Source organism: Camelus dromedarius, chromosome 3 (genome assembly GCF_036321535.1).
Source record: "Camelus dromedarius isolate mCamDro1 chromosome 3, mCamDro1.pat, whole genome shotgun sequence".
Taxonomy (NCBI): Eukaryota; Metazoa; Chordata; class Mammalia; order Artiodactyla; family Camelidae; genus Camelus; species Camelus dromedarius.
Window position 1 is genome coordinate 99,961,465 of NC_087438.1, and position 16,332 is coordinate 99,977,796.

Here is a 16,332-nt window from a genome sequence, read left to right on the forward strand (position 1 = left end):
ATCTGAAGTTCTTTGGGCCTGCTATCAAGTCTAAATTTGTAGCTACAACTGGCAAATAGATCACATTCATTCATTCATTTATGCATTTCATAAATCAATCAATATCTCAACATAGATGCCTTCTCTGGCCCCCTGAGTTAGCAACCCCTTTTTGATGTTCCCAAGCACCCAGGCCTTCTATCCTAAATTACCATGCAGCATTTCTATTCCTTGTCACTTCTGTCTCTCCCACTAACCAGCAGCAAAGTTCATTCTGCCTTGTTCATCTTTGCTCCTCTAGCATCTAGCCTAGTGTCTGCACATAGCTGACTTATGTGAAAAACAGAACACGGAGACCAAAAAAAAAAAAAAAAAAAAAAACTCCACCTAACTGAAAGGCTGTTAGTTCCCAGAAATACAAATAATTTATTCGAGGACAGTCCCCATCCTCGAGGAGTTCACAGTTCAGCACTAGATACTGTAGGATCCAGCCAGACAAGGGCAGAGAGTGAGCTGCTGAGTTGAGTCCTGTGGTGGGACCAAAGGAAAACAGGGCAACAAATTGCGGGTGGAAGGTGGAGAGGGACACGGGAAAGGATGCTTCGTTTATTCCATAAATGTTTATTAATCGCTTAGCGTATGGTAAGCGCGCAACATGTTATTAAATGTCAGCCACTGTTCCAGGTGATAGGGATGCCGCAACGCACGACAGAACCAAGGTGGCTTGTGCTGGGGAAAGCTCACAATGCAGCGAAGGACGGTAGGCAATGGATGTAATTATGTAAAATTGAATAAATTGTATATTGTATATTGTGTGAGGTGCCCAGCAGGAAAACGACGGGCAGCTGAAACTCTCCTAAGGATTTTAGATCTTTCAGTTGCGGGCAGCTGTGGGCGGGTTTTGAGCAGGAGTGGCCGTGAGGGGGCCGGACTGTAGGGGGCAGGAAGACTGCAGGCAAGAGAGCTTGGTAATTTTAAGATGCAAATACGTTCTGCTCGACTGGAAGAAGGAGCATGTGCCTAGGGGCGATGGGGTCGCTAGGTTTGCTCGGAGTTCTCTTGGTGCAGGGGGCTGCATTTTGTGTGCAAGATCGATTGCTAGCAGTATGACAGGAACTGCATCCCTATTTCTCAGATTTTTCATGCTCGGCGCGTCTGGGCTCCTCCCCTCCCCAGACCTGCAGACGCACTATCTCGGAGCTGGATTCGGGTCGCAGGAGGCCGTCAAGGTCCGGGGTAACCGGGCGCATGCACCGCAGCGATCACCCTCTGGGCTCCGGGTCTGCAACAACCGCGCGGGCGGGAGTGGGCGGGGCTTGTGCTGCGGACCTAGGCGGTGGCGTGGGCCCCGCCCCCTAGCAAGGCCCCGCCTCCCGGCCCCGCTGATTGGGTTAAGGCCACGGAAGGGCGGGGCGTCCCCGGGAGGCCCGGGGGTCGGGCTGAGGCGAGGCGCTGATTGGTCCGGCTGGGATTAGGTCATTGCTAGCAGGTTCGTGCGGCCCGGACGCCGGCTGGGCGGTCGAGGCTGCTGTGAGAGGGCGCTCGAGGCTGCTGGAGAGCGAACGAGCGAAGGAGGCGGGGAGGCGGCGGCTGCACTCGCTCGACTGCTCGTCGGCTTCCCGGCGCCACTGCGGGTCTGCCGCTGCGCTTCCTGCTCGCCGGTTGCTCGGTTGCACCCCGCCGAAGCAGCCGCCCTTCGTCCGGGTCCCGACTAGGTTCGGGAGTCCTGCGCTCCCGCGGACACCGCGCGGAGGGCGAGCCCCGCGCCACACCTGTGGAGCCGGCGGCCGTCGGGGATTCCAGCCGGGGTCCCTCCGCGTGCTTGCTCCGGACTGCGGGCCTCCGGGGCTGCGGGGGAGGCGCGCCCCCCAGCTGGGCGCCGCGGGCACCATGGGTCTCCCCGCGCTCGAATTCAGCGACTGCTGCCTCGACAGCCCGCACTTCCGAGAGACGCTCAAGTCGCACGAAGCGGAGCTAGACAAGACTAACAAATTCATCAAGGAACTCATCAAGGACGGGAAGTCACTCATCAGCGCGCTCAAGAGTGAGTGCCCCTGAGCCCAGCGGGGACGGAGCCCCGGGGCGGGAGGGGCGCGAGGGGCGGGCGGGCGGCGCTCAGCGCTGGGGGTCGCGCGCCCGGCTGGTTTTCTGTTCCTGGGCGCTGAGGGACAGGTGAAGATGCTTGTAATCAGGAGAGAAGGGTACGTAAAATGGGCAAGCTAGCAACCGTCCGATGAGGAGAGAGACCCGTCGTCCGGCGGTTTGCATTCTGGGGTAGCCGAGAGGTGACCGAGCGCGAATGGGTGTGCGCAGCACACAGGTGTCCCGGGACTGGAGTGCCTGGCGCGCCGCAGTCTGTTGGGAAACCCCATCGCGTCCACGACTCTGGCTCCCCTGGGGAAGAGTTGCTCACCCCTGGGTGCCCAGCCCTGGGAATGGAGCGTGTCCCACCAAGGGGGCGCTGCCTCTCCTCGGGAAAAGACGAGTTTGCCTGCTTCGCTTCCTGGATGCAGCTCCAGCCAGCTCAGGGCCTCTAGGTTCCCCGAAAGGCACAGTCGCTGCCCAGAGAAGGGATGGGTGGAATGGTTGGGCAGCTTGCGATTCTTTGGAGTGCTGGCAGCCTGTAACCCCCAGATCTAGAATCAGGGCCCCGTACGTGTGCAGGTTCTGATTCTTGTGTATAGCAGAAGGTGATAGGGGTGGGAGTACAGAATCAGAGTGTTCCTTTACTCTAAACTGTGGGCGAGGGTTTAAAAATAGAACGAACATATCCTCACTCTCTCCCTCTGCAGCTCCCTCGCTCTCTTTTTTACCTCTCCCATTATCCTTGAAAACTAAAAGGTCTGAGAAAGAATGCCCTTGTTCAGTAGGAGTTTAAATTCATCCTTAGAGATTCTCTAACCTTCTGTAAAACCATTTTTGCAAATTTCCTTTTGGCAGGGGAGAAAATGAAATTTGCACCCTGTGTATAATTTCCCGTGACTTTCGCAGAGCCAGAGAGTGTTTCCTTCTGGCCAAACAGGAGTGCTCTAAGGATGAGCACCTTGGGTTGCTGAGATCAATTTTGGGTGCCTTTTCAGCTTACCCATTTAAAAAGATTCTGGTCTATCTTTTAGTTTTAAGAATCAGGAATAACATAAAGGCAGATCATGAAATTGTCTTTGACTTCACTTTTCCTTTCTCTGTGTTGGATTTCATAATAGTTGATATCTTTCAGCTAAAAAAGCTTCCACTGGCAAAGTGGGACCCTAGCTGTGAGAATTGTCCCCAAGCCTCTTTAAAGGAGACAGAGTCAAGTGCCTGAGATGTCATTTTGTGAGGCTGTTGCTTCTAAAAATGAAGGAGACAATGGAACCCCAGGGCAGCAAATGCCAGTCTTTTGGAGGTGAAATGAGCATGGAAGTGTGATGAGGCTCCTCAGAGGCAGGGTCTCTGCTGGGGGCTGTGACCTAAAATATATGAACAGACTCTTCCTTTGCCAATGACCAGGGCCATCCTTGTTTCAGGGAATATATAATTCCTGGTTTGGAGTAAGTTAGGGGCCCACTGGAATTTTGATTCCATCTCAGGCTGGCAATAATTGGGCCTCTGCTTTATTCAGGAAACATTTGGGGTGCCTGCTGTGTGCTGGATGTTGCTCTGGGCTCTGAGAAGGTAGCAGCGACTATTTTGTTACCCCTGTGGCTGTAGAGACTTACTGCTGGCCAGGCACTGCTTCACCCACGGATTAGCTCATATAATGTTATTCATTTTACAAACAGGCTTGGAGGACTCACTGCCCAGAGCCATACAGCACTAATGGCAGGGCTGTTTTGAATTCCCACATGGTCTGAGCCAGAGATGGAGTTCCTGCTGATGCCCAGCTCTTAATCCTGCCCCATCCCTCTTGCCCAGAACGGACCCCCTGGACCAAGCCTGTTGGAATTTGGACTTGCATTTTGTATCTTAGCCTTGAATCTGAGGAGGGTGCATTTGTGTGACTGGCAGTTTATTTTCCTGCTGCTGTTTTTTGGCAGGGCAGGGAGTGGTGCAAGAATTCTTTGGGAAGGAGGAAACAATGTGGTGATAAAATTTAAGAGTTATTTGAGTCGTCTAATGGAATGGACCAGCTCTGTAACTCGGGGGAGAACTTGGTGTTCCAATCTCTTAATATTGAGCTCTACTACCAACTTTGCTCTCCTGCTCCTGCTACTACTTGAAGGGGTCATGTGACCTCTTAAAGACGGTGGAGGTGCCTACTATTTCCCAGACTTCCTGCATTGCATTTTCATTAGGTGCTTCTTACATTGTATACTAACTACTACGTTAGTATTTGTGTATTCACGTCCTTTAGATCATCTTTATCACTACTGGAAATGTAAAGCCAGTGTTTTAAAAAATACATACATAAAAATAAATAACACTGGTGTAGATAATTTACGGGCTCTTCCAGCTCTAAAATTTTATGACTTTATTTTATAATTAGTATTCACATTTCGTTTTGGGTTTAGATTTCCTTTGTGTATTAATCTGAGGCAATAAAACTGGCCTCCAGGGTTTGCCAAATTTCAGCTAGATCATTATCGCTACTTCCACTTTATGAATGAGGGAACCGAAGATCGGAGAGGTCAGTAACCTACCCAAGCCATCACAGCAATTAAGTGTACTTGAACCCTTGAACCCAAGTTGTCTGATTCCAGAGCCTGTGCATTTAATCCTGAAACAAAACTGTTGTGTAGGTCTGTTGTCTCTTGAATCCCCTTGAGAATCTGGTAAACAAATGACCCCTTGCAGCCTTTCTCTGAAGTTCAAACCTCTGGGCTGGACACATGGAAGATGAGCAATAAAATAATTTGGGACTTACATTTCAAAAAATCCTTGAAAGCTCTTGTTTGATGTGGTGACTCCCAGTCACTTTTTTCTGTACTGATTTGTCCAGGCCTTTTCCCTGGTGGGCACTCTTTCCTTGACCTATTTAATCTGTGTCTCAGTCAAGAGGATTCTGTGTGCTTTAGTCTTTTTTTCTTTCTATAGAGATGATAGAGGCTGGGATGAAATTCCAACTTGCATAATTAAGAGCTTTAGGATTTCCTGGGTTTGATTCTTGACCCCATCATTTACAAGTGGACTCTGGCCAAGTCACTAAGCCTGAACTCCTCCTGTGAACAATGAGAGAGCCATACTGATCTCCTAGGGGTGTTGTGAGGGCTAAATGAAACAGTGCATGTAAAGAACATACTTAGCTTGGAGCCTGGCACATAACACTACTCAATTAATGGTAGCTGTTGGTATCTTCCAGCATTCAGGGTGGTCAAGACTCCAAGCAAGAGTCACTAAGAGCAGATGGACGTTTACTGATTTGGGTGCAAAGAGTTAGGCCCATGCCTCCTTCATGGCAGTTGGTGGTAACTTACACAGTTGTGTATGTATTAACCACTGGTGGGAAAAGTCTTGGTAACTCTGTTTGTATAAAGCCATGGTTATGCCAGAAAAAGAAAAAAATAAGTAAGTCTCCCAACATCTTTGCTGTCCATCATAACATTCTGGTAGCTTAAATTGTCAGTCTTCTTGCTAGATTAACTATCCCCACTCAGTGGCCAAGCTGTCTGCCTCACTCGACCTTGTAGGAAAAGCTTGCAAAATGCATTAGACTTCATGTCTGACTGTCTCATGGACTCGACAGCAAATCAACTGTGGTTTCATGAAGCTGAAAATGAATTAGGCTGTTGGTTTTGAGAGGGTGTGTGGGTTTTCAGAAACTGTATTTCTGTCCACCTGCGGAGTTGGTCTGTGTACTTGTTGCTAGGGAGATGCCCCTTTAGGTTTGACGTTTTTTCTCAGAGTACCCTTCCTTATTCTAATAGTCTAAGGTGGGTGGGGTGGGGCAGAAATGCACATTTTATAATACCAGTTTTATTGAGATAGAACTTGCCTTACTATACAGATCACCCATTTAAAGCATCCAATTCAGTGGTTTTTAGTCCATTCACAGAACTGTGCTGCCATCAACCTTAGAGCATTTTCAGCACCCCCAGAAGAAACCCCATCTCCACCTGCAGTCATTCCCCATCGTTTTCTCCCAAGTCCTCCCTCCCCACCATCTCGTCCTGCTCAACCACTAATGTGTTTCCTGTCTCTATGGATTTGCCAATTCTAGACACTGGGAGTGTCATTTTAATAGTTTTCTCCAGGATGGTGGTGAACAGCTATAGGCACAGAGTTCTTGATTGGAATTTCAAGTGGGGGAACTTTGAATCCATAAGCTGCTCTCCTTCAGGGGGTTTAAATAGAGGGTGAGGTCCCAAAGACTGAACCATGCCCTGGGGAAAACCCAGATTTCTCATAGAGGGGACAGGGAATGGATTCATTCTAGCTGATGGATGCAGAGGAGACTACCAAAACAAGATGAAGGATCCAGCCCCTTCTCTCAGTGAGCTTTCATTCAGTCAAGTTGGCGCAGGGTGTGTGATACTAAATAAAGCCTTACTCTGGGGTTGGTATCCTACTGGGTGACACTTTTTTTTTTTTTTTTTTTACAAAGTGAAGTGAAAGTATTTATATTTTCCTAGCTGAGCCCGTAGTTTTCATGAGGCTTTTTGGGGATGACATGCCTTTTTCACTACATTCTCAGTGGTTAGTAATTCTGAGATCTCTGACCTGTATCACATCTCCAAGGCAACCACGTAGTGGATTTTAACAGAAATAAGTAGTCTAACAAGGATGCCTGCAAAGAAAATAACAGCAGTAGATTTTAGCAGTTACTTGTCTGTCAGTGTCAAATCTTAAATTCAGGGGACATTTATCTTTTAACAGAAATAGGTTTGTAGAAATCTGTAGCCTTAACTGTATGTAAACAAAGCAAAAGTCTATATTTTGAACTTGAACACTAGGAGAGGTGAATAAAAAGTCTGATGTACTTAAGTCGGATCATACTTGTAAGATTTTTTGTTAATGTGTGAAAAAAGAACATTTAGATAGTGTGTTACTTAAGAGAAAAGAAAGAATGAGATCTCAGTAGTTTTAATAATATCTGCTAGAGGGCATTCATGAGGTTCAAGAGGGACCCTGAACTCATGTTACAGGGAAAAAAAAGTAAAAATTGTTTCATATCTACATTCTTAAATAGTGCACTTTGTCATTGATTGCCTTTAATCTAAATGTCCAATCTGACAGGTGTGTTCCAGAAAAAGCACGTATGTCTTAAATGTTTCAGAAGTCTTCTTTGCTCCTAGGTGGATAACCACTCATCTCCAGGAATAATGCCACCTTCACACTGGTCTGGATTCTGGAAATTAGTCATCCTCAATGGCACTTGACTTAACATTCTCTTTGTAGAAGTCCCTCGAAGAATCCACTTGGACTCCATCTATATGTGACTCCATCCCCTTTATGTAGACAAGGAGCACATCCGTGTTGAGTTCATTTAAGAAGCGGACTCTGAGGAGGTAACTGGAATGCAGTGACGTGCAGGCTGAGCAGCCCCAGATCTGAGGAGCACGGTGCAGCGTTAGCAGCCAGGTCTGTGTTATCGGGCAGACCTGATGGTCACTCCAGGCTCTGCCACGTAGACACTGTGATGCCTTGGGAGCACTGTCAGCATCCTCAACAAACAAAAAACAAACAAACCAATGGAAACCTTGCCGGCAGTTCTTGTTGATTGAGCTCTCACCGAGCGCCCAGCCCTCTGCTAAATGCACACACATCTTGTTAGCCTTTCCCACCATCCTGTGAGATGAATACTCTCATTTGTCTGCATTTTAAAGTTCGGGGAACTCGTCTAAGGTCACACAGCTAGGGAGAGGTGCAATCAGGTTTTGAACCTGGCATTGGACTGTAGGGCCTTCTCTTGAACGTGACCCTTCAGTGCTTCAGTAAAGATGCTGGCGGTGAAGATGTACATTCTTCAGTGATCTAGACCCTAGAAAGGAGGGACATGCAGCAGGTGCTAGGTTAAGTGAGAGCAGCGTCCCCGTTGTTTTTCAGACTCTGAGTCCTGGGCAGGAAGAGTAGCTAAGATTCTGTACTGTGCCCTGAAGTTCTGTGTTTCTCTCTTCATCGTGGGATTAAAGAACGGTTGTAGGGTAATGAGGCAGATGGGGGCGTCTGACGAGCTCTTGGATTTTTGAAGCAATTGAGTTGCTCTTTGGGGTAGCGCCGATTACCAATGATTCGCTCTCTCTTTAAAGATTTTTTAGAAAATACATACTTTGCTAGTATTAATTTCTTTTTTTATTAAAAAATTAAAAAATTGGCATATAATTCATACAGAATTTTTTTTAGTGTCAGGGGTATAACATGATTTGGTATTTGTATGTATTATGAAATGCTCATTGCAGTATGTCTAGTTAACATCGGTCACTATGCATAATCAGAATGTTTTTTTCTTGTGATGAGAACTTTCAAGATCTACTTTCTTAGCAGCTTTCACATATACAACTCCAGGACTATTAGCCATAGTCATCAGGCTGTTTATCACATCCCATGACTTATTTTATAATTGAAAGTGATTCTCTTTTAACCAGGTAATAAAGCATTGCACATGGAGGCTGAAAACCTGTTCCTGGGTCTGATTTGTCAAGATAAATAGTTCATCCTCTTTGCTCATTAAGACAAGAGTTAAAAAAAAAAAAAAAAAGAAAAAAACATCGAGTTGTTTGCTTTTCCAGAAATTGACACAGTATTGTAAACTGACTATACTTCAATTTAAAAAAAAGGGAGAAAAAAAGAGAAAGAGTTGTATGCTTTATAGCACTTTGCCCATTTGTATTTCTAGGATTTGGTGTAGGGTTTTTGCAGTAATGAGATGAGCCCTTCATTAATGGTATAAACTCCCAAAGGATGTTCAGTGTCCACCTGCTTTGTTGAGGAGTAATTATATTAGTCACAAAATCCTAATGGAACAAATGGGTATGGAGTTAGGTAGCAAAAAGTTTTTTCTCAGTCTCTTTGCTTTGCTTTAGCACCTTGTGAATACAAGAAAAAAAAAAGGCATTTCCTAATTATTTGTAAATGGTGGTAATTTGCAGTACTGACATTTGCAGTATTACTCATACAAATATAAACAACGGCAAATTATATCCAACAAGATTTTGTAGTTTTTATATAACATTGGCTTTAAAAAAAAAAAAGCCTTCCACTTTAATCCAAGTATTCTGTTCTCCATTGGAGTGAATAAATTGCATCTTATCTATAGTTCTCAGCTCATCAATGGAGGCTTAAGCCCCTTCCCTCCTTTTTTAAAAAAAATAATAAGTAGACTTTATTTTTTAGAGCTGTTTTCAGGTTTACAGAACAATTTAGTGGAAAGTATAGAGAGTTTCTCACACTTACTCCTCTCAGGTGGTACATTTGTTATAAAAGTGATACAGTGTTATTAACTAAAGTCCATAGTTTACATTAGGGTTCCCTCTTCGGGTTGTATATTCTATGGGTTTTGACAAATGTATAATAACATGTATTGGCCATTACAGTATCGTGCAGAATAGTTTCAATTTCTTTGTGTGGACATATGTTTTCATTTCTTATTTCATTTCCTACCTAGGAGTATGGATAAACTTAGGTTTAATTCTTTAAAAATCTATCCAGCTGTTTTCTGCAGCAGAAACATCCTTTAAAATTCCTACCAGTATTGTCCAAGTGTTCCAATTTCTTCACATTATCACCAATACTTGTTATTGTCTCTCTTTCTGATGGTAGCCATCCTAGTGGGTGTGTCTCTTGGTTTTAATTTGCATTTTCCTGGTGACTGACTCATCATATAGAACAATTTTTCATATACTTTTTGGCCATCAGTGCGTTTTTCTGCTGAAATGTCCATTCACATCTTTTTGTCAGACACTGTTCTATATTTTGGGGTTTTTTTATCCTTTTACTTTGTCCCATAAAATTTTTGATGATTAACTGAACACCACTTGGTATATTTTCTCCCTTTACCCTCATTTGGGGACTTTTTGCTTCTGTTTGCTTCAACCTCAGATGCACCTGAGTGATCAGTTTCATGTCCCAGGACTTGGAAGGTGATTCTGATGAGGCTGTGGTTCAGATTTCTGCTCTAGTTAGGCTAGTCAGTATCCCTCTGGGGGGAGGCCCCAGGCTGAGCTTCCTGCTGCTGGCCAGTGTAAGCTAATGATCACAAACTCTATGAATTGACAAAACGAGAATGCGTCAGGGAGAAACAGTTATCACCACTGAGCTACTGGGGAAAGCATCTCATGAAGGTGACTCCATTACCCTGTCTGGGCCATTGCATTTTTAAAAATTAGCCAGAGGAGGGGTGCCAGGATGGACCTGACACTCAAAGTGGCTTTTCTGGATTAAATTTCTGACTAACCCTAGTTTTAATTTTTGAAATTATAACCCAGTGTGTTGCAGATTAGTTATTTTAGGCCATCCGAGGAAGGCTTTTTATTCAACAGATATGGAGCCCTGCTCTGTTCTTACTGTGTCCTCCAAGCCCTAGACTTGAGTAAGGGTTTTTAAGGTGGTGGTAACGGGGGCAGAAGTCGTGAGACGGGAGAGCTCATGGGGTGTCTTAGGACCAGCAGGGAGGCCAGTGTAGCTGGAGCAGGGTGATGGCAAATTAATGGGGAGAGAATCCGGAAGCCAGGTCCTTGAAGTCTTGAGTCTCAGAAAGGACCTTGGGTTTCACTCTAAGTGTGATGGGAAGCCAGGGGAGTTTGTGACATCATTCTACTTGTGTTTCTAAGAGATTATGGGGGCCTCTGTGTGGCGAATGATATAATGGAGCAAAAGTGAAGGCAAGAAGAGCAGTTAGGAGGCTGTTATAATAGGGTAAGTAAGGCAGTGGCATCTCGGGCTGGGGGGCAGCATTGCATGTGGTGGTCAGGTTCTGGGTATTTTTGGACGTACAGCCCTTGGGATTTGCTGTTTGATTGCATTTGGGCTATGAGAAAAAAGAGGGAAGTCAAGAATGATTCAAATGTTTTTAGCTGGAGCAATTATGTGAATGATGGTGCTATTTTCTGAAATAAGACTAGGGGAAGAATTAAATTTGGGGGGAAAGTTAACAGTATAAATGGATGACCTAATCTCATAAGCAAAGACAAAAAAATTACACAGTTCAAGAATACATTCTCATTAAAGAATCAAAGACATATACAGAGTAAAGCACCCCCTTGCTTGAATTAACCACTGGTGTGCTTTTTTTTCTTGTCTTTTTTTCTGTGCATATTTGTTTTTTTCACGGGTGGGGTTATAGAATATGAATTAGTCTGTGTTTTGCTTTTCTGGTTGATACTATGTCTGGAGAGATCTTCCATGTCAGTACACAGTGTATTCTTCGTGCCTGCAGAGAGCTCTGCTCTGGGGAGATACCATGGCTTATTTGCCCCATCTACTCTTGAAGGATATTTTCATTGGCTCAGTTTTTCAGAGAAGAGCACTGCAGTGATCATCTGCACACCCACCTTTGTGTGTGGATCCCAGCACTTCCATAGGATAGATTCCTCAAAGTGGAATTGTTGCCAGCCCTCAAGCTCTTTGACGTCTACTGTTTAGGTCCTTGTGCGCTATAGCCAGTTAGTATTTGTCTGGTGCTCTTTTGAGTGTGTTGTTATATTGTTTCTGAAACTTAACCTTTTGCTTAGATTGGAGGCATCCTTAACAGAACAAGCCCTTCTGTTAGGCACTGACACGGATTTTAAAGGAACCAGGGGATAGGAAAAAAATGCGTGTGTGTGTGTGTGTGTGTGTGTGAGAGAGAGAGAGAGAGAGAGAGAGAGAGAGAGAGAGAGAGATTACAGTTAATTGGCTGTGCCCTAATTAGCCTTGAACCTGTCCAATATCCTTTCTGAGCTGCAAGTTCTTACCGATAAAATGGGAGATAGGATGTGGCTTTGCCCATATCTAATAGACTGTTCCAACTCCAAATTTTAGGGAAATCGCATTTGTTAGGGTGTAGAGAAACAGCATTAGTGGCCAGAGGAATATTTACAAATTAGTGTCACTGGGGTTTACACATTTTTGTAGCAACCCAGAGTGGAGAGAGAGAGGAAATAGTAAGGAAGACAGCTTGGCAATGTGGGCCAGAAGCTGTCACGGCGTGTTTATATCTGGCTCATTTCACCTTGGTTGGAAGGCACAGAATGCTGCAGAGGGTGAGCTTGGAGATGGGGCAGTGCTCACTATATTTAGAAAGAGGAGATTCCTGGGGTTAGGGTGGCATGTGTGTGTTTTCTTTGCCAGATGGACAAAGGGTTGAGGGGCTTGGGAATTCTGGGCCAAACCCTGTTAATTGGCTGGCTTCTCGGGGCCAAGCCAGTAGCTCCATTTTGACTCCTGCTGCTGCCACGCAGGAAAAGCCAACATAAAACCCATTTTGCACGGTTTGTAAAGACACCACAGGTAGGTTTCAAAGCTCATCTGATCTTGCTATCAAACGTGCTTTTAAGTTTATTCCAGGCTAATTTGAACACTCTGAAAATAGGAACTGGCTCTTCCTGTGAGACTTTGGGTTGCTCTCCAGGCAGACTGAGTTGAACTCGAGGCTGTTTCTGTGCCACAGAGACTGTCAAGCAGGACCCAAAGCCTAACAGATTCCTGCCTGCGTATTTGCTTCTTACACTTGTAGGTCAGATGTGGAAGATGATTATCAGCTGAGCCAAGGAAATAAAATTAAAAAGACATTTTTCCTTTAATCTGTACCTATGTTTCTTTTTAAAAAGTTTATCTGAATAAGTAATACCTGTAAATGGTGCACAATTTAAAAGGGACAAGAATGAACGGGAACACTGTCCAATCCCTCCTGACTCCAGATCCCTAGTTCTTTTCCTGGAGGCAACGTTTTACCCATTCTTGGGTATTTTCCAGATAGAATTTATGCATGTTCCAGCAAATACATATTTATGTATTTTTCCGGTAGCATGCCATATGCACTCTTCCGCATATATTTGCATTTGGCCCTGTTTGAATGTATTTTGAATATTATTCCACATTGGTACATATAGAGCAAATTCATTTTTAGCATTGCATTGTATTCTGCTCTATGGACATAACGTAATTTATTTAATCTGTCCCAAAATCATAAACATGTAGATGATTTCCAGCCTCTTACCATTACCAGCCATGCTGCTGTGAACCTCCTGGTACCTGTCGTGGGCATGTGAGTGAGTAGATCTGTAGGATGAATTCTAGAAATGGAACTGCTGGGCCAGAGGGTATGTACATTTTTCATTTCAGTGAATATCTTATAGGAATGTTTCTGAAAAGTTCTGAGTGAACTGAATTTTATAAATTGCATTTTAGAGAAGAAAGGAAACTCACTCCTTAGTTTATTATAGAGTGGCCTCTGTAATAAAACAATGTTTAGAGTTTTTTCCACTTCCTACTCTGCAGTTTGTATGTACTTTTGATTCTGGACTCAAAAGCCACAAGAGAATCATTCCCTAAAATGAGACACAGCCAGACTGGGAATCACACGTAGGGCCCCAGAGACCTTGTTTTGCGCTCTTTAGCGAGAGTGCTGTTGAGTTTTTATCTTTGTGCAGTGTGTGCATTATTCTGCAAGTTTGGCAGGTGTCAAGGAGGGCAGGCTTCTACCTTTGATGACTGGAGATGGTGAGTTTGGACCCATAGGTACACCTTGTCTGTCTGCGAAGCTTCTCTGGGCGGGTGGCGGGGTTGCTGAGTGCTTTGTCCCACATTTGTCTTCTGGCTGCCTCTTGGGCAGGGCTCAGCACTTCCCCTGGTGGAGGACAGGCTATGCCGCGTGTCCTCTGTGGGCTCTGTTCAGTGCCAGGCGTCACTTGTGCTGGGGTTTCTGGGATGGGGCAGGCACAGCCCCTGCTCTAGGTGCTCAGGGTCTTGAAGCGGCTGGGGAAGCACAGACACTCCACAGTACAATGGGGTGATTGCTGGCAGTTTAAAAGGGTCCTTGGGGGAGGGAGCAGAGAACTTGGGGAAAGGCACTGAAGGCTTATGAAGTCCAAGGCGGCAGTGTTCCTAAGCATCGTCATTTAAAACCACCTCCGTTATTTCTGCCCCATCTTTACCATGGTTTATTTACTTTGAAAAAGTCTGCTCATTAAAAATTACATTCATTTCAAAAGGGAACTTGATAGCATTCCGAAATCATAGGTGTGTTGTGGTCAGCAGTATTTTTTTTCCAGGATACCTTCAAATAGTCATTGCCATAATAATTACATTGAAAACTATTTGTGACTGTATCATCGACAACAGTCCCTATTTTACCAGTGATTTGAGCTTCACTCGGCTAGCATTGCTCCAGAGCAGAAGTGTGTGAGAGAACGACGCCGTCTGGCCATCGTGCTGGTGGGAGGGTGGCAAAGATGTGCTTCTCAGACTAAGGTGCAGGTGCCGGAGGAGCTGGCAGCATGCCAGGGAGCATGCAGAGCAAGCGGCAGGGAGGACACTTGGCTGAAAATCTGTTTTACTCAATGAAATCATCATTTGAATATTCAAACGCCTGTAAATATAGAGGAGAAATTGAGATTCCCCGGCACTTTGCACGGGAGACCTGCTGGAGTGGCTGAAGAGGAGAACATAGTCAGCAGCGGATGGGGGAGGAAGGACCAGGGAGGTCCCCAGGGCTTCTGTCTTAGGTCGTGGGGCGCTGGCTGAACTGTACACCACAGAAGGACCACGGTGTGTGATGGGGGCTATGGGGCTAAGTGCCCTTGCTGAGTTGTTCCCATGGGACCTACAGACAGAGACACCTACCACGCAGTGGGAAGCATAGGTCTGGCACTATGGAGAGGGGTGGGGGTACTGGTGTAGGTTTGGGGCTCACCAGGAGCTGTTCGTTAGAGGCCCAGGCAGTGTTCTCCACCTCAGCTGCCCATTGAAATCTCCTAAGGGGTCTGGGACCCATCCTTGGAGATTTTAATGTAATTTGTCTGGGCTGCAATCCAGGCCTGGGGAATTTAAAAGCTCTCCAGTTGCTTCTAATGTGCAGCACTGGTGGAGAACCACCGGCACAGAGAGGAGAGAATGGGGCCTGAGACCATGGAACGTTCAGCAGGAGAGGTGGCGAGAAGACAGATGGAGAGACTTTTGCTCTGGTTAAGTACGAGGTGTTTCATCCTGGCCAGTTTGAGGGGAAGGCTTGCCCAAAGGCCTTTGGACTTTGCCTTTGGAGGTGGAACAGGAGAAAGTGCAAGGATAATAAATACCCGCTTTACAATATTATTGTGAGGAATAAATGAGATTACTGTAGGTATGGAGATTAACAGAGGAAGCAGGCCAGTGGTAAGTGCCCTGTAACTGGAATTCCCTGATTGCCATTTCTAGATTATCCTGTTAAGGAAGTGTTTCTTAAATGTAAATGTGTGTCAGAATTTCCCTGACTGCAGGTTCTCGGGCTCCCATCGAGAAGATTATGGTGCCCGGGGTCTGGGGTGAGGTCTGGAGATCTGCATTCCTTGCAGGGACCCCAGGTGGTTTGCATGGAGGAGGTCCTCGGACCCCACATTAAATCAATCAAGCCTGAAGAGATTCTACATAAACCTGTCTCAGATCCTTTGACCCCCGCTTACTGTGCACAGGGGTACCGGCCAGCCTCAGGTACCTGGAAGGTCAGGTCAAGGAATGATGGAGGATTGGCTCCAAAGGGTCCAAGTTCTACCGACTTGAGAACATCTCAGCATGCGGTTCCACACCTGGGATCCAATTGTCCCAGGACCTTGGCCTGTGAACCAGGGCCCTTCTGTAGCATGGGGTGGGGGGAATCCCGGGGTTGGCGGGGGAGCTCCTGAAAGGAAACCTGATGCCCATGGGCAGTCACAGGGCACATGTGTTCCCGGTGTTCCCACAGAGCGTCCTGTCAGGGTTAAAGTCATTTGGGGTCAGAGCCTGTAATTATGTTGCGCATTTTTTTCTTTAAAAACCTGCCGAAGGCATAATGAGCTGGCTGAGCTGTTGCATAGCTAGAGGGGGCTCTGTCTTGGGGAGAGCAGGAAGGAGACTGGGTGATGGCTGTGGAGGGTGGGGTGCCCCAGACCCAGAGAGAGCTCATCTCACCTCCTGCCTCAGCGGTGCCCTTGGGCAACTCATTTCTGGCAACAGCTCCTCCCTATCTCTGTTCTGATCTCAGCTGGTTCTCAGCCCTCTGAGGAGGGCTGGGTGACAAGCCGACCACAGCTGCTGCTGGTGGGACCGGTGCTTTACCCCTGACGTTTGCTTCTTAAGAAATTCTGGGGGCTGCTCTTCCGAAGACGGGGATTTTGCGTTAGTGCCTTGAGACATTTGACACAAAGCCTACCCTGCACGGCTTATCCAGCAGAGCATCAGTCTCACAACTCTCGCTGCGGGCGATACGGAGGCCAGGCTGGCCCTGGGCACGGATGCCCCAGTATCTGCAGCCTCGCTCCCTGCTTCTGGTCTGCTGACCAGGCCTTC

General features: G+C 46.2%; 1 protein-coding gene across 2 annotated transcripts in view; it reads left to right on the forward strand.

The window, feature by feature from the left end:
* Positions 1-1,501: 1,501 nt before the first annotated feature.
* The window catches only part of ARHGAP26 (Rho GTPase activating protein 26), a 414,773-nt gene continuing 399,942 nt past the window's right edge, over positions 1,502-16,332 (forward strand). Inside the window, exon 1 of one of the 2 annotated variants that reach the window (XM_031449262.2) lies at positions 1,502-2,023. In XM_031449262.2, coding sequence (XP_031305122.1) covers positions 1,870-2,023 — 154 coding nt within the window. In that variant the 5' untranslated portion in view covers positions 1,502-1,869. The remainder of the gene's footprint in view (positions 2,024-16,332) is intronic. The other variant, XM_031449260.2, reaches the window with a different exon arrangement.